General features: G+C 38.3%; 1 protein-coding gene across 1 annotated transcript; it reads left to right on the top strand.

The window, feature by feature from the left end:
• The first annotated feature begins 7,204 nt into the window (after window positions 1–7,204).
• On the top strand, window positions 7,205–20,190 carry VIM (vimentin). Its single transcript, XM_034402222.3, has 9 exons — window positions 7,205–8,836; window positions 10,500–10,560; window positions 15,294–15,389; window positions 15,474–15,635; window positions 17,177–17,302; window positions 17,731–17,951; window positions 18,051–18,094; window positions 18,608–18,690; window positions 19,647–20,190. The coding sequence occupies exons 1-9, from the start codon at window positions 8,304–8,306 to the stop codon at window positions 19,683–19,685; spliced, it is 1,365 nt and encodes a 454-aa protein (XP_034258113.1). The 5' UTR covers window positions 7,205–8,303; the 3' UTR covers window positions 19,686–20,190.
• The last annotated feature ends 2,372 nt before the right edge of the window (window positions 20,191–22,562 follow it).

The following is a 22,562-nucleotide window of genomic DNA, read 5'->3' as shown; positions in this document are numbered from 1 at the left end:
TTTGCCAAAACCTCCATCAATAATGCAAATAAAACTGGGGATAAAGGGCAACCCTGTCTCGTTCCCGGGCTTAAGGTTTTTGTCTCTATAACATCATCATTTATAACTATTCTTGCTTTATTCTCTGAATATAATTGATTTATCACTTTTCTAATTTTTTTTCCAAAACCTAACTTCTTTATTAATATCTTCAATTAGGCCATTCCACACAATCGTAGGCCTTAAATACATCTAATGCTAATGCACCTTTAATTTATGATTCTTTATATAGTAACCTTTATATAATACCCTTTTTACTATGTCTGACATTCGTCAGCCTCTTATAAGTCCACACTGGTCATTTTTAATATACTGTCATTCTCTATAAATATATTCAATCTATTTGCCAATATTAATGAATTATTATGATCTGGAAAAAAAAGAATTTAGAATAGAACCTTCTGGACTCATTTGCTCTTTTAAGCCTAAACATGGCAACAGCTATTATTATGCAACACCACACTGTGATTTGCTTAGCCAGTTTATTAAATAAACGACAGCTTGTTTGCTCACACAGCATATTGCTGCTTATCTTTGCCTTTTTTAAAATTGGTGAGCTCATTTACATAATTATTAATAGATTAAATCATCCACCATTTTTCCCCTTTTTAATAATGTTTTGGATTCTGTGTGGGGCCTAAAGACATTTTTAGAAATAAAAATTATATGGGAGGGTGGTTCAATGCTTTCCAGTATGCCACATTATTATTTTAAAATTAAAACAGCTTCTGATCTTGTTAGCACATTATGCTGAACTATGATTTATTTAAAGATGGTTTATTCAACACAATGAATGACCACTGGTAATGTTTAAACAACATTGGGTTCATAAACCATAATACTTGGATATATACAGAACATTTCAGCCACATCCAAGCAAACATTATTTTTGCATGTTGTGTACACCTTGCTCTTTAAGGCAGATCAGATAGGGATTAGGGAATCTTGTTAATGCCTGGGGAAATTAGTCTGAACATAATTGATGTCCATGTACAGATCTCACTGATAAACAGAACAATTAAGCTCCCAGTGTAAGCAGAATAAGGATTCCCTGAAATCTGTGAGATTTCATGAGATGATATTCCATATAAATTCAGGTACAACATTTTGTGGGAACATCTAAGCGTCATTGTTTCCTGAAAAACTGAAGCACTTAGGATGGGAAAGCAGAAAAGCATCAGTGGAGGTGAGATTGTGCTTGGTAGATTATGGTCAAAATATTATTATCATGGTGGCTTCAATTGCAAATGCAATCTAGATACAAGAAAGGCATGAAAAGTATGAATGTTATAAAGGACAAGCAGTCTTTGATCAGATATAGAATAGAATAACAGTGTTGGAAGAGACCTTGGAGGTCTTCTAGTCCAACCCTGATTAGGCAGGAAACCCTCCAATCTCTTCTTAAAAACTTCCAGTGTTGGAGCATTTACAACTTCTGGAGGCAAGTTGGTCCACTGATTAATTGTTCTAACTGTCAGGAAATTTCTCCTTAGTTCTAAGTTGCTTCTCTCCTTGATTAGGTTCCACCCATTGCTTCTTGTCCTACCCACAGGTGCTTTGGAGAATAGCTTGACCCCCTCTTCTTTGTGGCAACCACTGAGATATCTGAACACTGCTATTATGTCATCCCTAGTCCTTCTTTTCATCAGACTAGACATTCAGACTTTTGTCTGAATGTTTTTATTGTACCATTGTGGCCATAATTTTGACTTTTTGGCCTAAGTTTTCTAAATTAAGGATGTCTGTAAGTTGTGGTCATAAAAGTCAAAATAGATCCAAAATGGATCACATAATTTCTGTATATTTTAACGATCATAAAAATTGTAAAATCACAAGATCTGGGGAATTCTAAAAAGCCCTTAAAATGTGGAAACAGATTTACTCATAAGACGAGCATAGAATGATATGAATGATATGAATAACATCTTCCCTTAAAATACTTACAACTAAAAGCTAAGCTAAACAGAAAAAGAAAAAAAAAGTTTGGGTCTAAGTCACTTCTAGAGTCACTTCCTTTGAAATCTCCAGTGCATTTCTCATTTCTGTCTGCAAGTGTTTGGTACATTTACATGGTAGCAGGCAAAAAAACAGTATGCAAATTCAGTATTATTGACTGTATACATTCCTTGGTTACTAGCCCTAACGACCAAGAAGTGAATGAAATGAGAATAAAATACAGTTTTCAGATAAGCAACTTGAAACTAAGAATGAAACAAATTAGAACCATCAGAGGATTTAAGATCAGCAGCATAGAGTGTACCACATTGGCTTTGAACTTGAACCTCAGGAATGTTCTTCATTGGCCAGAAATTTGAGCTACTGTGGGACTCTGTAAAAAAAAAAAAAGTATTTGCATGGTTGTGTATATTGCTCTATCTATGCGATAGATAGAATTCTACTATAGCCTTTCAAAACTTGCTTGGATTTGGGAAAATGGTTTAAGACCTTTATATAAATACTCTTTTATCTCCAGCAAGCCCAGATGTACAGAGTTGGAGGCAAAGAGCCTTTATTCTTCCACTGTAAATAGAATGGAATAACAGAGTTGGAAGGGATCTTGGAGGTCTTCTAGTCCAACCCCGTTTGGGCAGGAAACCCTACACTACTTCAGACAAATAGCTAGCCAACATCTTCTTAAAAACTTCCAGTGTTGGAGCATTCACAACTTCTGGAGGCAAGTTGTTCCACTGATTAATTGTTCCGACTGTCAGGAAATTTCTCCTTAGTTCTAAGTTGCTTCTCCCCTTGATAAGTTTCCACCCATTGCTTCTTGTCCTACCTTCAGGTGCTTTGGAGAATAGCTTGACTCTTCTTTGTGGCAACCCTGAGATATCTGAACACTGCTATCATGTCACCCCTAGTACTTCTTTTCATCAGACTAGACATACCCAGTGATAATAAATCAATTATTATCTTACCGATTTTGATAGTTAATTAATGCCATGGATTTGGCTGCCTGCCTGCCATCCATCAAACAAACATAATGATGTTGCTGTGATCACACCAGCTAGTGACATTGGGAAAGCCAAAGGTGTACAAAGATACTTTTCCTTCAAAACCTATGCTTCAAAAAAACCAGGACAGAGGCCATAGAGAAAAGATAGGTAAGGACAATATTGCTCTAGAGTTTTGCTGGCTTCAGGACACATAAGGAACTCTTTAACTGAGGAAAGACTTTCTGGTCAGGATAGGCAACTTCCCACTGTATAAGCATCAGAAAACCTTTGACTCTGTGCTAAACACTGCACTGCACAGAGAAGCAAAACAAGAGGCCAAGGACTGGTGAGGAAGAAAGATGCCCCAATGCTAGTTGCAAACATGTCTCTCTCAGTAGCCCAGCACAAAGAAGCAAGGGAGAGGTAATTGTGCTGGCAGCTGGAGCCATGTTTTTCTATGGCATTTGGGTCAGAAATAAAAGACAGAATTAGAAAGCAGAAATAAATTAACTATAGCACACAGATGTCAAGCAACCCCAGTTTAGTATAGCATTTAAATTACGGACAATCATAAAATTATCTCTTCCCTGCCACACATGCCCTCAGTATAAATCTTATCAGAGTGTAGCTAATCTATGCATCTAATGAAATGTGCTGCAGCTCACAAAAGTTTATGCCTTTTAATAAAATATGTTAGTTGGAAAAAATATCATACACCTGATTTTTTTTTTTTACCACTGTAGACTAACACAGCTTTCCTCAGAATCTCTCACTTCCTGTTTCTCAAAATGTACAAGTTACTTTGTTATTGTCTGCAAGTGTTTAGTTGCTGATTAACATCTTGATCATTAATATGCTTAGAGTAGTTCAACTTGAAGATTCAGAGAGACATAAGAAGTTGATTAGCCAAAGCAAAGACTTGATTTATTAGGTAGCAAATGCAATTTGCTTGAGTTGGTTCCTATTTGACTCTTTGGCTTCTTCTCTGTCTTAACAGAGAAGGGTTAATTAATATTCACTGACATTATACCTCCATGGATTGCCAACCAGGATGGTGGTGGCCATTTTGATTGGGAATTCCAAAAACTGACTGCACTCAGGAAATGAAGAGATAGCAAAATGGAAGAGCTGCTCTCTTGGGTAAATCGTTAGCATTTGTATGCTTTATGGGTTAATTTTGTCACAGAGCAATATAAAAATGGGGGGGGGGGGAAAACCCAAATGAATTGCATCATAAGCTGTTATCATGTAAACTGTCTACAATCCAGAGACCTATTAATAAAGTTTTCCAGCAACTTTCCTTTCCTTTTTGTTTTTAGGAACTTGAACAAAGTGTTTTTGTCAGGTTTTAAGGAAATATTCCCAAAGAATTATAGTGCAAACTTAATGGTTTAAATTCCATTGATAAGGAAAATAAATTGGACTATAGCTGGAACACCAGTGGAGCATAAATGAAGACATGTGTATCATGAAAAATTAAAATTTTCACATCTCTGTGATAATTCCATGATGTCACTGTGGCTTCTGTCATATGCTTATGACTGCAGTATAAAGCTATCAACAGCTAACCATCTAACTGGTCACTTCTGTTGTAATTACACAGCACAAACAAAGCAAATTATAACTTTAAAGTAAATTAGCGACAAGGAGGAGAATTCTTTTAATTATAATTAGTGCATTTTTTTTAACTTCAAACTGTGTGTGCACATGTGTGTGTAGGGTGGAAAAGAAACCTTTGCAAAACAGAAACGATCTTTGCCTGAGTTCAGAGGAATGATACTGCAGTTTCCCCTAAATAATATTTTCCTGTTGGAATAGCTAAAACAAACAAAGGCCATTTCCTCAGTGGTGATCTATAGAAGTCTTTCACAACTTCAGCAAGTTTAAGATGGGTGAACTTCAATTCCCAGAATTCCACAGCCACCTGGGGAATAAACATTGATTTATAGCTTATTGTAGCAACCCCCGCTAGTTATAGTAACTTAAAAACTTGTTACAGCAACAAAAAAACTAATATATTGCTACAGTGATGGTTAAATCGTTCTATAAAGTAATCTAAATCACTAGTGAACACATGGACACAATTTTTTCATGAAGTTTATTTTATTTCAATTAAAAACAATAAAGTTTATGACACAATTTGATATCTTTAGCCCCATTGCAATTGGATCCGCTAAAGTGGCTCAGTGGCTAAGACACTGAGCTTGTCGATCAGAAAGGTTGACTCCCTAGTATAGGTCGTCTGCGTGAGCTGGGGGTTGGACTAGATGACCTCCAAGATCCCTTCCAACTCTGTTACTGTTAAACCCTGTTAAAAGTATTATTTACAACTTGAGAACATGAAACATTAAATAATATTTGACATCATTGTTGCTTCCAGATCAAAATCAACTTCAGCTGAAGATTACTTACTTATCAATTTTCCTGTCAGTATTTTTTAAAAAATTTACTTCATATTGGCATTTTAATGTCTTTTTTCTTGTTATATTTCCTTTCATGTTTTTCAAAAAAATTTCTTCCTCAGTGGTGTGATAAGAATAAATTCAGATTAAATTTGACAAGACAGTTGCAAGTGACCAGATAAGTCATGTGCAGTGTTTACAAGCACCTAATCTTGAAATAGATATTATTTTGCAAATGTTATGAATTCAAAATACAGTAGTTAGATAATTGTTTCTCAACCTTGGCAATTTTAAGATATATGCGATTATGATAATTGAAGTCTAAATGTCTTAAAGTTATTAAGGTTGAAAAACACTGATTTAGATCAACTTTTCCCAAAGTAGCATCTTCCAGGATGCTACTTTAATTGTCATGATTATCTTAATCTAAAGTTAATGCAAAATAATCTTAAAGCACCTTCAAACTACCTATTTTCACTTCCTGATCCTTCAGTGTAGTGTTTCTCAACTTGGCAGGTTGAAAATGTGTGGCCTTCAATTCCCAAAATTCTGGGAACTGCAATCCATACGTTTTCAGGTTTCCAGGGTTGAGAAACACTACCTTAGTATGAAGATGATTTATGTTCACTTCTAGAATGGATCCTCAGAGATGAGGAAGGACAGCTGACCACAACACCAATATCATGCAGGGAACACTTTATATTCACCAGTCAATGGTCCATTTGAACTATCCTATATTAGTATCCATTCCCAGCCAACCAAACCTTTCTTGCATTCCAAGGTACCAGATTCTGGAGCTAGAATTATCCTTCACCCTACTCTACACCCTTCATAAATCCCTCCAAATAGATTAGTGTTACAATCCACATTTTTAGTATATGTGATATACTTTCATTTATCTACAGATAAATGAACCAGGGGTGGGTTCTACTTACCTTTACTACTGATTTGCAACGGGAGTGCGCTTGTCCGCTAGCTTTGCTCGTGCACACTTCTGAAAATGCACAGATCGTCAAATATGACATCAGGGTGGGTGGGCGGAGCCTCCCGCCACTTTTACTACTGGTTCACAAGAACCGGAGAGAACCGGGAGCAACCCACCTCTGATCTGAACAATTTCTATCAGAAGTAGGTCTCTGACTGTAAGACTCTTTTTTTCTTGCATTTGAGATGTGAAATAACAGAAACATTTTTACAAATCAGATGATTTTCCTTCCAACATCCCTAACCATGGTTGCATATTTCTACTGCATCTGAATAGGAAAAGCTCCACTTTAAGCAAAATCTGCAAATTCCAGGAATGAAGGTCAAATCTTGGTGGAATGAGGCAAACATTGCCCCCTATAGGAAATGAATTTCTCACAGGCTCTGCAAAATACTGGAGTACAGTATTGTAAAAAGGTAATCAGACTAGAAAACTATTGGCTCTGTTGAAAGGTTCAAATGCAGTTCTAAAGTAGTCCAAGAAGTCTGTGTGAAAGTGACTTGACTTGAAAGTGACTTTTAAGTTTTCTTGGTGCTATTTAAATTTACTTTTCCTTCCCTTAAATATTTAGAAAAAAAAAGTTAATTTCTTCCATGGGATCGAATCTTGTGGGTAGATACAACTGTTGCTTCCAGATAAGTTTGTAAATTTGGCACTAACTTTAAGGGTGATCTGCTATATTTTGTTATGATATTACAAACCCTTAAGTGGCTTCACCCACCAGTGTGGCATACCAGTTTACTTGATTTTGGCAGGCATTGCAGTTTATTTAATAACTCACGATGATTGGAGCAAACCCTGGCTTAGCATGTCCTGATCCAAATACCACATCCTTCCCTTAGGCAATATGTTCGAAAAATTAACACCAGCAGCACTATTAGAAAAGCACCTCGTGAAAAAGATAAGACTGCAAGAGTTGCCACATGGAAGTGACTGATAATGGACACAACGTAAGGCCGTCCTGGGCCTAGAAGCGGCCAACAAGGGAGGAATTCCTGCATACGAAGCGAGACAGTGCCAATCGCTTCTTCGTTCTTTTTTCAACTTCTAAATGAGTCTCACTTTTTGTCCAGCCGTCGGGAAGCCTAGCAGTCTTTTGGATCCTTCGCCTTTCCACTCCTGCCCCGAGCTTCCAACTCACTTCCTCCCATTTTAACATCTCTTTCTCTCTGCGAGTCCCCCGCCTTAGTTTTCTCTCTCCCCCCTACATCCTTTCTTTCGCGATGGCCTCTTTCCGTTTTCGTAGCAACAACTTGGACCGCTCCAAGAGAGCGCTACTTCTTCGCCATCTCTCTTCTGCCGCCGCTGCCGCCGAGAATTCTCGGCCGGGAAACCGCCCTAAATTTGTGCAACCACACAGATGAGTTTTTTGTGGGGGGGGGGGGCTTTCAGGCTTATCAGATCAGCTTCTGAGATTGTCCACCCACGTCAACAGGGAGGTAGAGAATCGATTTGAGGTACAAAAAGTTATAAACGCACTAAGGAAGAATGTACTAATTAACAGGAAAGCGCGGAAGTATTTAATGACACTAAACGCAATTTGTTCGCTCAATAAAATACTTGGGGTTACCCTTTTTTGGGTTTAAAATGTTTGGGGAATGTAGTTAATTAACTAGTTGATTGAACAGAGCAACAGGAGAATCTTTCGGGGAGCAAAATTAGCTTTTTACTCTTAAGGTACCAAAAGTGTCGTGTTCTTGCGAACGCTATCCTCGATTGGTGGATTTGCCTATTAGGTTAGACGACAGTCTAACTTACGCGTCCTCTGTGCCAGAGAAGCATTTCTCTGATAATTACGGTAACGCTCCGGAGGGTGGGACCGGGTTTGGTATAAGAGGCGCGCGCAGGAGGAGGACTTTCTTTCCACGACCGCCGCTCGCTCTAAGCAAGACTTCGACGACGACGCTACTTCTGCATCGAAAAGCCCCTCGGATTCCAACGATGAGCACCCGGAGCACTTCTTCCTCCTATCGCCGCATGTTCGGCGGCGGCCGGCCCAGCAGTACCCGCTCTTTAAGTTCCAGCAGCCGCTTCACGTTGGGTAGCTCCATCCGACCGAGCTCTGTCCGCCTGGTCTCCTCTCCAGGCGGCATCTATGCCTCCAAAGCCGTGAGGGTTCGAAGCAGCCTTCCACCGTTGCGCCTCGGTGGCGATGCCCTGATCGACTTTTCCCTCGCCGACGCCATTAACACCGAGTTCAAGGCGAACCGCACCAATGAGAAAGCCGAGCTGCAGGAGCTCAATGACCGCTTCGTCAACTACATCGACAAGGTCCGCTTCCTCGAGCAGCAGAACAAGATCCTGGTGGCCGAGCTCGAGCAGCTGAAGGGCAAAGGCACCTCCCGCCTGGGCGACATCTACGAGGAGGAGATGCGCGAGCTGCGCCGGCAAGTGGACCAGCTCACCAACGAGAAGGCGCGCGTGGAAGTGGAGCGCGACAATTTAGGCGACGACATCCAGCGTCTGCGCGAGAAGTAAGTGGCCCGGGAAGGGAGTCGGGTCCTGGAGCAGTCTGCTCGGCAGGTCCCGTTCGGCTGAGTCTTGGAATAAGCCACTTGGTGTAGTGGTTAAAGTGCTGGCTTTAGAAACCAGGAGACTGGAATTCTAGTCCCGCCACAGGCGTAAAAGCCGGCGAGGTGACTTTGGGCCAGTGAGACGCTTTCAGCCTAACCCACTTCACAGGATTGTGATGTGGAGAAAGGGGGAAGAAAAAAGTAGTGCGTATGTTCCCCGCCTTGAATTACTGGGATTAAAAATCAACCCCAAAGAATCATGGTTTATGAGCCAATTTAAAGCCCTTTGTGCGAGTCCAGTCTCAAGAGTGGACTAAGTTTTACGAGGGGGGGGGGCTGGCTCTTCTGTTCCGAAAAACGAACTATCTGGATACTAGAACTATTGGTTAATAGCTGCTTATTTGCCAGAGAAGAGCATGCTCTTCCGAGTAGATAATGGGTGTGTCCTCTGGTGGTAGTAATGGGAGTGCAAGTAATGGAGAACAAGGGAAAAGGAACTAGTGGCCCTTTTGTCTATCTCCCAATTTACTGGGCATTGTATATTCCTTTTTAATGTATAAACTTGATTGCAGAGGCAAACACCAGTTTAACAGGCATTTCTATCCTGAATTGTGAAGTAAGTATGTGCCTATATGTAGGCTCTTTTTTGAGCCTATATGTAAGCTCTTCTTTGATAAAAGTGCAAAGTGCAAACATACAGCTGTCCCTATATCTGTGCAAATGAAATAGCAAATGGGTATCTTAGTTTCCAAGAAGTTGCAGCTGTAATTAAGTATGAGCCATTTTCAGTTCTCCCTTAGAAATAAAACTGGTGTATTAGCTCTGGTTAAATAGTTAATTCCAAAGTTTTAGTTTTAAAAGTTTTGTGAAAACATCTTTTGTATTCCAATACGAGTGAATACTTAAGTATTCATATTCTCACTAATCTGAAAGAAATAAATATGATAAACTGCATAGAAAGTTGAAAGACATTTCCAGAATGAAGCTTATGGAGTTTTAAAAAAAATGGAAGCACAATAAAATTCTTTGTCCAGAAGAATGCACTAGGCGGTCATCTTCCCACGGTCTGTAGCACAGAAACAAATGATATGGTTCTCTCCCCCCTCCCCCCCATTTACTTCAATGCTTTGTAGCATGGACAGGCAACATTTTGGTCTCAGCTCATTTATACTGAAGAGAGAAAACTCTCAGTGGGTGAGGTTACATCATGTATGTGGCTGGATGTGGGATTTTTTTTTCTCCAATTTTTTTGAGCAGGAATTACATTTTTTTTTACTTTGCTAAAAACATGCTAAGTCTGTTTTAGAGTTTACTCTTTGGTTTTAAATTTCCTTCCTCAATTTTTTTCAGCAGGCCAGCTTATTGGAGGATAGCAAGTTAAGGAAAGCTAGGATATAATTGGACTGAAGTAGATGGAAAAGGATATCAGTGGATTAAATAATGCCATTCAAGTAGTTTCAGAGTTGGTCACACCACAATGAAAAAAGAATCGTCCATAACAAAGATAATTTTCTTGGAAGCTTTGTTCTTGCTCCCCCCTTATTTTCTTTCTTAGGTGTGGCTGCCTGTGACATCTAATCTTTTTGTGATTGATGTTTTCAATATCTTTGAATTATTTTTTTAGACTTCAGGATGAGATGCTTCAGAGAGAAGATGCTGAGAATACCCTACAATCTTTCAGGCAGGTTAGTATCCAAGCTTTCCTTGGAAAAGTAACTCTGAAGCCACCTAGCGGTTAAGAAGTTTGTAGGCAAGTAATTTCTTAGATTGAAACTTAAAAATGCCTGAAGGGGAGCCTTCCCTATTGTTTGATATAAGTACATTTTTGTTGCTCCTACTAAACTTACATTTTTGAGTGTGTAGCAAGTATTGATACACCAATAATTTTATTAGAATGTTAGTTGGTCCATTGAAAGGCCTATCTTCTAATCCAGAAATTTGCTGTTACACACCAGCCAGAACACATGTTTTTGTGAAGACTGCAAGGGAGGCGACAATGCCCCTTAAGATTTCAGCTCTCCAAACTTTAGATTCAATCATACTATCTCGAATTCTAGACATAGCTTATAGGGTAGGAAATTATCTGTATACCATATATTGATTTATATGCCATAACTACACTTGTTTTCACAGAAAAGGCAGCTTTTAAGATGCTATCTGGAAGAAACATTTTTTTTTTCCCTTTAGTACGCTGGATCCAGAGAAGACCTAATAAAATCAGTGGGGCAAGCCATGGCTTTGACAATATTTGGGTTCAACTTAATCTTAGATTATTTTAGTAACCTCAAAACTCTTGCTAATAGCCAGTTTATAGATATGTGACTGAGATTTTCATTATTATGCAAATATTTCAAGATCATTTCTTTAAGCATTACCTCTAACATTTCGACCTGTGCTTAGATTAGTTTGTGAACACATTAGTGCTTCATATTAGTTTGCTTAGATATTTTTAGAGCCAAGATTTTTAAAAATTCTGACAAAAAGTTTTGCCTGCCATCCAAGAGGTTCTGTGGAATCTATCCCCCTCCCCCAGTTCCGTAGGGATGAAAGGGGAACATCTGTTCTCTCGACTGAAAGGTATTAATAGTTTCTATGGGATTCAGTCTGGAATGCGGCGCCTGCCTTGTGGCCAGAGACTGAAATAACAGAAGCTTTTGTATTCTGGGGTGCTTCTAACCAAAGGCTGCATTCTTAGTAAATGTGTCATGATGCAAGCACATTTTAAGAACCCGCAAATTAACGTATTGGTCACTTTATCTATTACAATTTATAAGCAGGCACTGAACAAAGTTTTTTTAACTGCTGGCCTGAGGTTTAACACCTTAAACCGAGGGTTTTTTTTTTTTTTTTAGAAGTTTATTTAGGGTTCAAATTTTGCAGATACTTTCTCTGGGAAGGATGGTGGGGAGGCACCAGAGTTTATTTTTCATTCAAAATAAACTTTCTTCAAAGGCTGAAAGAAAAAGTGCTGAATCTGAATGCTGATTTGCATATCGTCTTTATCCATCAATTAGCTTAGCTCTTTGTACAGGCTGCTGTTTAACTCAAATAAAAAAACCTCATATCATTGGGACTTTTGACATTCAACTGCCAACCTCCAAGACATTTTTTCCCTTCTAAAGAATTCAAAGCAACTGGAACATAAAGGTTTTTAAAAATTTATTTAGTAGGTTGTGTGTTCTGATTTATTTCACTAGCAATGATGGGTAAATGTTAGGCTGTTCTAATGTCTCCCCCCCCATTTTTAAGCCAGGTAATTGGTTGATGGAAAAGATTCCAGATATATATACTAGGAATTGTGATTCTCCATAAAACAACACTCTTATTTTTGCAAAACAAAACAAAAATCCACTCCCCCCAAACACTGGTGATATGCACGGCAACAGAAACAGCCCTTCAGCCATTTTTACCAATGGCTTCCAAAAAGAGGAGATTCCCCCTGTATTTCCTTTCTAATTCTAGAAAGATGTCCCAGCACAGGCCTCATCCTCCCTATTAGCATATACCACATATAGCAAGACTTCCTTCTCTCCCTTCTAAGATTTTGAATTAGGCAGGCATTTGCCTTTCAGCCTTTCTCATTGGAGCCACCAGTGTTCTGCCTTGACTGGATTCAGGTAAACAGTACAAGCTCTCAAAGTGGTTTGCTTTGGATTTCATGTGTTGGGTGTCCTCAGTGTCGAGTTCATTTTATCATTCCGAAAAAAAGCAACTTTGTTCCATAAGCTCAACAGTAGTACTATGTCATCTTGAAAGTGGTAACTTTAAAGAGTAAGCTGATTTACTCATCCGACATACACATTGTGATAGTTTCTTCCTGCAGACTCTACGTTTTAGGGTATTCAAAAATTTTGATTTTCCTTCAACTGTATTGGTAAGTATGCAGAGCCATAGACCGAGAACCCCTGGTTTATCAGATATTATCCACCAAACTTAAAGAGAAATGTTGCTCGTTTCAGTTGAAACATTGGGAAAGAAATGCTCAGTGTTACAATAAATCTCTGAAGCTTGAGGAAAATTTAAATTTACACATTACATATTTCAGACTATGTAAATGCCTTTGAAAGCCACTTTAAACATTGTAAGTGTCCCTTGGAATATTGCATCTCTATAACTTTAAAACCTGAAGAAAACGTTTGATTTTTTTTCTAGTGTAACACTTAATGTGTTCGAAATGAACCTCCACAGATTCTCAGCCACAGTAATGTGTGATTTTGAACCAAGCAGTATAATGTGAACAAACCTTGGCTTGGTTCAAATACCATTAGTGTGATTTCTGTGGGCACCAAGACTGCAAAACCACAAATTAAATTAAATAAGATGACTGAGAAAATATACTAAAAATAAATCTTCAAAACATTGCAAGATTACAAAATATGGGATTTTCTTATTTCTCCTAAAAACTTGGGCTATTTCAACTGAAATTAGAAAAAGCCTATCCTGTTAATTTTTTGAATTTGGAACTCCACATTTTATGACTATTCCTGATGCCAGTAAAGATTGCTAGCCTCTGAATTAATATTATCTATAAACTTGGGTAATGTCTTTTTTTTTCCATTTGGATTGTAATCTATTGCTTTGTATCTGTCTGTTTCCAATTGTGTTTGGTTCAGACTTTTCCCCATAATGTTACACTGAAAAAAAATCCTTCACTGCTTTGTAGTAGAGATATTTTCTTCTCTGTACCATAAGCTTGATGCAATGTTTTTTTAGCCTTAGTGGCTTTAAATTGCTGGCTGGAGAATTTTGGGCCTTGACATCTTAAAGTCATCAAGATTGGGAAACACTGACCTACTTATGATAATCAAATCAGCTTGCAAAATACTTTTCAGTATGGCAGCATTTGCAGATGTTTCCTTAACTCAAAATGGGCAGCAATGTCTCGTGGGACCCACAGTTGTCTTCTCACCTGCAAAATGAGACAATGGAGTCCTTGGGAGGGCTAGTGAAACACTGCATTAATGTATTTGTTTTATTGGTGGATGGCCTTTTTTTAAAAAATGGAAATCTCTTCCATCATAATTTAGCATTCTGTAGCTAAATATTAGCTACGCAGTCTTGGGGCTGCCTGCTGTTTGCTTTCTTTGACTCACTAATTACTGAAAAACAGTGGGGGCACCAAGAAGGATTGAATACATTTAACCGTATCCAGATGACTTTCAATCTGCTGGAAAGTCATGTGGGTATGGTTAAATGCGTTCAGTGAGCACTGGGCTGGAAAATAGACTTTGAAAAAGATGTGAAGTCATGCTCCTGGCTTATATTTGCCCAGCCCAAGCTTTCTGTGTGCTTAAGTTTAAATTTCTTTGTGAAAGGAGGGTCTGGTAGTCCTGCAAAGACCATAGGAGACCAAAGTTACTGATAACAAATTCTAATTTTTCCATACGCTACTATGTACATGCTTCAATTTTTATTGTAGCATTTTCTTCCCTTTCCATTTTGGATGTTTTTCTGTTTGCCTGAAAAACTGACATATTTAATGAAAGCCACATTGTGGTAGCCTATTTGCTACCCTGAATGGAATGTGAAGCAAAGTTCATAGTAATTAATCAGAAAGAGAAGAGTGCCTTCTCCTAAGGAAATCTGCTAAATTTTTATAAGCCTTAGAGGAGTTTTTTCCCCTCTCATCCTGCAACAACACGGTGTCTGTTGAGATAATTTGCAGGAAAGGGACTTCTCAGTGACTTATTTTTCAGTCTTTGGAACTCTGTGCCAAGGGAGGCCCGGGCAAGGTTATATTTGTTTCACTGGTGAGCAACAGTATTTTATTAAACTTGGCTTTTAAGCAGACTTCACTGAGGAAGGTCCAAACTGTTGCATGATCTTTCTTTTTGTGTTTTATTTTTATGCTTGTAACTACAGGTAGTCCTTGATTTATATAATTTGGGTGCTTGGCAACTGGTTCACATTTACAACCAAGTGCATCATCCCATGATCAGAGGAGTGTAATATGCTATAAGTTTCCCCCCTGATAGTAATTTTTTTAAAAGACCTGACAGTTTCATACACTCATCCTGTCACATAATAAAAGAAAGTGAAGATGCTGAATGGTATTATCAATTCCAACTTCCACAAACCTGAAACATATTAATTATAGTTTAATTTTAGCCCTGTTTGAATGTTACAGAACAATTTATGTTAAGCACATGGTTCTACAGGAAAAATACGACACTGAAAGACTTACCCTTTCTCTTCCTTGCAAATTGTCAATATTTTTTTTTCTTGGGAAAATGTCAAATCTCCTTCCCTCCTACTGGTTTATATGTTGGAAAGAAAAGGAATTTACTCACTCTTTAGACAGTAATTGCTGCAAGTATGAAAAGAATTGACCACAGGGTTTATTGTGGGCATTATTAGTTTGCATTTCAAGGGTGTATCCAGGTGGTTGGTGAATTAGTTTTATTCTTTCTTACTTCAGGATGTTGACAATGCCTCCTTGGCCCGTCTGGATCTGGAACGCAAAGTTGAAACCCTGCAAGAAGAAATTGTTTTCTTGAAGAAACTTCATGAGGAGGTACATGGTTTTAAGGTTATCCGGACAAAGAATAATCTTGGTAAATGTGTTCAATGCTTAACCAGTATTTGTTCATTCCTGAAGGAAATCCGTGAGCTGCAAGCCCAAATCCAGGATCAGCATATCCAGATTGATATGGATGTTGCCAAGCCTGATCTCACTGCTGCCCTGCGTGACGTACGTCAGCAATATGAATCTGTGGCTACAAAGAACCTTCAGGAAGCTGAGGAGTGGTACAAATCCAAAGTAAGCAAAATTTTCAATAACACTTTAAGAAGAAGAAAAAATTGTAGTCAATCAACTTAAAATTTTGAAGTTGTGACTTGTTGACTGAAGGTAGAACAACAGTATCTGCACTCACACACAAGCCATTTAATGTGCATTTTGGAATATTCTAAACCTACATTTAGGTTTAGACCTAACATTAAACTTGAAAAAAATTATGACCATTAAAAGTATCCCGGATATATTTAAAATCTGCCTTATATTTTAATGTACAATGCTAACATTTTTGCATGCTTGCCACTTAGAAAGCAGGACCTTGCATTTTTTTCACTTCTGGAAGAGAATCTAGTCAAACTTGCATTTTTCAGTTAAAAGAATTAGATCAGTATTTGCCTACTCAAATGTAGATCCTATTGACTTCGGTGACGTAAAAAGTTAAGTATGTGATGCCTAAATTTGCCCTAATATGATTACCAGCCTGATTTTTTAGATGAATCTCAAATATATTTATGTCTCATCAAAGCTAGTCCAGAATATTTCATATAATTCAGGTCAATTTGTTGGCTATCACTAGTCTAAATGATTCCTTGTGTCTTATATCCTGAAGCTGCAAGACAGAAATAGGTTTCCTTCTGCCCTGTTGCTAAGAAATGTCAGAGAATCAATGAGTGGGTTTGGTTTTGTTGTTAAAAAGCTAGTGAAATCCTGTAGGGATTACTTTTGCCTTGTAAACAAAAGCTCTGAAAATAAAGAGCCAGGAGTTAATGCTGTAATCTTCCAAAGCAAGCTAATTAAAACATGGTGTTTTTTTAATATGCAAGTTTCAAAGAATCTTAATAATGTGCAGCTGGTCCACCAGAAGTGACTTGTTAAGTAAGGTATGAATCTGTCACTGGATTCTGCTGATTTAGACTAATATTAAATATTTGCACTAGCTTTTGCTAAACATGAAGAGTTGTAGTCATTCTTTTATGTCCTCCCTTATGCTAAAAAAGTAGAAGCAATAAAAAAGTAGTTTTTTAACCATACATACTTGTGGATATCCCCATCCATGGATAAGCTGAACCCAATTTTGGGGATGTATTTTTGGCTTATCTGTGTATACATAGTCTATTTTTTTTCTTTAAAACTGAAAATAAACTGTTCCAATCCAAGATATATATATATAAAACTTGCCAGCTCTACCATGCATAAAAGACTGATTAGGCTCACACATCATGGTAAATTATGGCTTATTTTAACCATATTTGTTGAATTAACTGGATCCACATACTAATCCACAGCATGCCCTAAAATAGCACAGTACAGTGTTTGAACTCAACCAGCTAATTGGATAAACTAAGGTAAAGCATATATACAGTTCATACAGAGGCAGGTGGTTACTTGCAAATTTATTGTTGCAATATTGATAGCAAACAGCACCTTCGATTTTTGAAAATAAATGAAGAGAAGTCTAGAAGTCCTGGTGCAACCCAAACCAAGATAGAATGCCGAATGGATAAGAGTGGTTTTTTGTTATTCCTGCACATTTACAGTTTTATAACTTGGCATGGTGATGTTAGTTTGCAGATCTGTCTGAAGCAGCCAGCAGGAACAATGATGCTCTGCGCCAGGCTAAGCAAGAAGCCAGTGAGTACCGCAGGCAGATCCAGTCTCTCACCTGTGAAGTGGATGCTCTTAAAGGAACTGTAAGTGAAAGATGTTGCAAGAAAATGATGACTTTTGTTGACCTTCAGGTTTTGTCTCTTGTTATTTATTGTTAAAATCCAGCTATATTGTTTGGCTATTTAGCCAACCAGCCAAGCCAGTCAGTCTCTCTCAGCCCAGCTGCTTCACAGGATTGTGGTGGTGGGCAAAATAGGAGGAGGAAGGTGTGTTGGATATGTTTGCAACCTTCAGTTATTTGTAAAAAATAATAAAGGTGGAATATAAATAAATAATCAGCAACTGAACTATTGTGAAGCATTTATGAAGTAGGTTTTTGAAATGTTGACGTGTTACAATAAAGAAAAGGAAATGGGTGAAGGGACTTTTTAAATTTAAAAACTGAGCAAAGGTGAGCTTGCCAGTGACTGAATATATTGTGACTTTTTAAAAAAAAAATTCTTTTTTTCAGAATGAGTCTTTGGAACGCCAGATGCGCGAGATGGAAGATGCCTTTGGAGTTGAAGCTGCCAACTACCAAGACAGCATTGCTAGACTTCAGGACGAAATCCAGAATATGAAGGAAGAAATGGCTCGCCACCTCCGCGAGTACCAAGAGCTGCTCAATGTTAAAATGGCTCTTGATATTGAAATTGCTACTTACAGGAAACTGCTGGAGGGAGAGGAGAGCAGGTACAAAATACATTATGTCTGAATTTGGGGAAGGTTGGTGACAATATGGTCATTCTTGGTTCACCTCAGTTAATTTTGTCCTTTTTTTATATTATATAGAATTAACGTGCCAATCCCAACTTTTGCTTCCCTGAATCTGAGAGGTAAGTAGCTGTTGGCTGTCTCAGGAAACAGAACTTTTGGCTTTCATTTAGCATTTGGAGGTATCATTTTGGCATATGATCAAGAGAAGTAGCTTGTATTTCACAGGTTAGTGTGACCCATATTATGCTCACCTGAATTTTTGAAAAAAAAAACCAAAACAAAATGCCTTACATGAATAGCATATAGTATAAATGGTAAGAAAGCCCACTTTAGTTTTTTCCTATCTTGATTCTTACCATTAGTTGAAATGCTTAATGATCTCGCAGTTATAGAGAGGTTGCCAGTTAGTGGATTTCAGATACTTTAGATCACTGCTTATTCAATGACCCAAACAAATAAACTTAATGGCTGAAGTTTATAGAACTTGAAGTTCAAAATCCCTAATTTATCAGATTGCTTGCATTCTGCTTTATCTGGGCCTGATCTCTAAAATCAGCATCACTACATTTTGAACTCACATATATTGGCAATTACATGCTGGAAGTTGTAACCAATTGTCTTTGCGTCTGCAGAAACCAATCTTGAGTCTATTCCAATTGATACCCACTCCAAGAGAACACTGCTAATCAAGACTGTTGAAACTAGAGATGGCCAAGTGAGTGCTCTTAACTTTATTATAGATAAAGGAACATTTCTATGAGATGTTTGTTTAGGCACACATTTTATGCAGTTTTACAGGATCATTTGATCATGCTGAGGCAATGGTTAAGATGATACCTATTCTCATCCAAGATGCAAAAGCTGCTGAATTTTAGCTCAGTTTATAGAAACATGTTTGCACACAACCAAGTGACAGGTCCATTTTGGCAGTATAGAACAGCTTAGTACTTTTCTGTCTGCTCTCTGTGCTTAATGATTGGGTGGCTGGTCATATGACTTTGGAAGCAGAATTAAAATAAATTTTCACTTTCATAGCTTGGCTACTGCCATTGGCTAGTGCAAATTCCCCGTAATGCTCATCTATAACAACAGTTGAAGACTAGTCCAGGCAAGGTTCTCAGTATTTGATAATGCTAAATGTAGCCCTTTCGTACTAGGCTTATAGAACTGTGCACCACTTTGCTTCCAGAAGTCAGAAAGGCATGCAAATACACCACCTATTTAACAGATTAACAGAGTTGGAAGGACCTTGTAGGTCATCTAGTCCAGCCCCCTGCCCAAGCAGGAAACCCTACATCTGCCCCTACCTAGGATTGAACTCACAACCTCCTGATTGTGAGCTCCACCTCTAGGCCACCGGGTCTGTAATTGGGCAACTGTCTATTGCCAACAGTTCTAAGATTATGGCCCACAAACCCAGAGCTATTAAAAACTCAGTGGCTCTTAGTCTTCTCCCCAAATGTGCTCTGAAAGAACTTCTTTGGATTTGAGTTTGGGAGCTACACTGCCCTATGAACAGATGGAGAACTTCATATGAATTTTCTTGGCATCAGTTGAAATGTAGTAAATGTTAAAAACAAAACAAAAAATAGTCTTTAAGGTCATGACGGAATGTTTAGAAGCGAGTCTGCTAATACCCATTATAATACTTGATGTCATTTCTCTTGACAGGTAATCAATGAAACTTCTCATCATGATGAGCTGGAATAGAGGGAGGGTAACACATCTGGTGCAGAAACAAAAGGATCCTTTACCAGCAACACTAAATGAAAGCAGCTTTCAAGTAGTGTGCAAAATGTTTCAAGTTTGAAATGTCCCTTTTAGAATAAGGCCACTTTCATTTTGATTTTTGAGGAAGCTCAAAACTGCATCTAAACACTTGAGTGTAAGATCAGAAGGATCTGCTTTTGAGGTTGACACAGATCCTAACTTGAGACGGCTTTTCAAATTTGAAATATTTTGCACACTTAACCCTTTCAAGTGCCTTTCTACATATTTTCCCCATGAGCACAGGATGGTTATGATAGAAATAATAGGTATTAGATAATGAGAATTGATTAACTGATCAAGAGAGAGTTAAGGGTCTACAGAAAACAGGATTTAGTTGACATAACTATCAAGGTGCACTACAGTTTAAGTTTCTGTACTCAAATTACTTCTTTTCAGCACTGTATGCACAACTCTTATTGCTTTAATAAAGTCACTTTGCAAATGATTAATTTGTTATTTGTTTTCATTTTGACTGAAACAACCGAAGTATCTAATATGGAATTCAGTGTAAGGGAAAACCTGGAAATCATCCTGGGGAACTTCTCTACTGGAATATTAATCCGAGGCTATTAGCCCGGAAAAGTAAAATTCTGGTCCTGTGACCAACCCAGATTAGATTTATTCATTTTGGTGGCATATTATACTTATATAAATCTTATATGCTTATAAGATTTATATGATAATTAACAGAGTTAAAAGGGACCTTGAAGATCTTCTAGTCCAACCCCCTGCTCAAGCAAGGAACCCTATACCATTTCGGACAAATGGTTGTCCTAAAAATCTCCAATGATATGGCACCCACAACTTCTGAAAGGCACTGATTATTAGGAGCAGGCCAGAAATAAACTATAGTCCAAAAACAGATTAACACCCTATAATCCTCTCTAAAGGTAGGCCAGGTTATTATTTCAATGGGAGTTATGCTGCAAATTGCACAAGTAAACCAACAAAAAGTGATGGAAGACTGCTTCATGGCCTTGTTCACAAAACTACCGTCCAATTTTATATTAAAATTTTAAGATGGCTCAATTTTGTTCTTACAATCTATTCTAAATTCTACATGAAAAGAAACATTACTTTTGCAAACGTGACTATTAATAGAAGCAAGCAAAGACAATCATGGTGGGATAAGTGTGTGTGAGTGCATGCACATACATTAGAGGATGAATTTATTCTTTGGTTAGGCTTTTGTTTTCCTTCCAGCTGCTTTGTCTGCCAAGCACAGATTAGTCCCCCTGGTAATTGTGGAGCCTCCCAGACTGAAGGCTCAATGTTTACGGTCCCGTTTTTTCCCTCCCTGCAGCTTTTTATACCCTAGGGACCATATTGCCAATAACTCTCAGAAAGTTAAGCCTGCAGCAGTGCTTGTGTTGTAATTTTTGTTAGATGGGTGTCTCAATTCATGCAGGAAGCAGTATCTTATTTTTATTTCAACCTTTTAACTAATTGGGTAATTTTAAAGGTGGAAGATCACATAGGCCTTGTCTCCCCATCCTTACTCTTAAAACTCATGCTACCCCTTCCTGTGATCTTATACCATTGCATGCTTTCTAGCTTCCAACATGGCAAGTTTAAGATGTGTGGACTTTTCAACTCCCAAGAACTTCACAGCCAATCTTCAATTCTGGAGCTAAGGTCACACATCTTATTGCCATGTTTGGGAAGCATAGCTGGTCCAGAAATGTTAACTTTCTGTCTTGGCCTCTCAAATATTGCTGATTTCCAGATGCATCCATTCCAGGAGTATCCATAGAGGAGATTCAAAAAGTAAAATGATCATGTGAGATCCCACTATCTTTTCATGAGTCTTACATGTGACACAAAAAAGGACGTAGGGCTTTATTTACAGCTGCCCTTTGTACTCCCTGTGGATCAGAGGTGGCATCAGCAGATTCTGACCAGTTCTGGAGAACCAGTAGTGGAAATTTTGAGTAGTTCGGAGAACAGGTAAATACCACCTCTGCCTGGCCCCGCCCCCATCTATTCTCTGCCTCCTGAGTCCTAGCTGATCGGGAGGAAATGGGGATTTTGCAGAAACCTTTCCCTGCCACACCCACCAAGTCATGCCACACCCATCAAGCCATTCCCACAGAACCAGTAGTAAAAATTTTTGAATTCCACCACTATCATGGATGCCCTTGCAACTGGTGCATCCAGATCATCTGTGGGGGTGGTTGCTTTCTCAGTAGCTGGCAAACCATGCTGAAGAATGCAAACGTCAGCACAATGATCCTTAAAGATCCTATCTCAGGAAGTCTCAAAACATGAGGTTTGTCACGTAAGCATATCACATTGTTTGCAGCAGGAAAAGCATGAGCTGTCCATGAGCTGTCCACATGGATAGCATAGCCATACCATGAGCTTTGTTTAGCCAATCAACTACAAGTGAACTTTGATCAATGAATCAGCTTCTGCCACGAAGACTGTAGAGATCAATAAAAGGGATCTCCCAGAAGCTGTTCTGGGTGCCTTCCTATTAACCTTCTTCCTGCCTATGCGTCTTTCTTCATCACAACAACACATCAGACTATTAACAAACTTACTTTAGCTTGCATTTTGGAAGGGAAAAACTATATTTCCAAATCGAAAATTTGCTGTCAAATTAAAGTAGCATGAACTCGGGATGGGGTAGTGATGGTGTCTCTGATCCTTATAAAAAAAAAAAAAAGATGGGGCTGCATGCAGTCTCTGATTACCCACCTCAATGATAATGATAAACTCGCAAGTGTTTTAATCACTTGATTTTTTTCCCATGTAGCTTGAGGTTTTTAAATTTGTGTTTGAATTTCTTTTCAAGTAAGGCAAAACAATCAACGA

This window comes from Pantherophis guttatus, chromosome 4 (assembly GCF_059756535.1).
Source record: "Pantherophis guttatus breed Tessera chromosome 4, ASM5975653v1, whole genome shotgun sequence".
Taxonomy (NCBI): domain Eukaryota; kingdom Metazoa; phylum Chordata; class Lepidosauria; order Squamata; family Colubridae; genus Pantherophis; species Pantherophis guttatus.
This window is presented reverse-complemented; position numbering and strand designations above follow the sequence as displayed.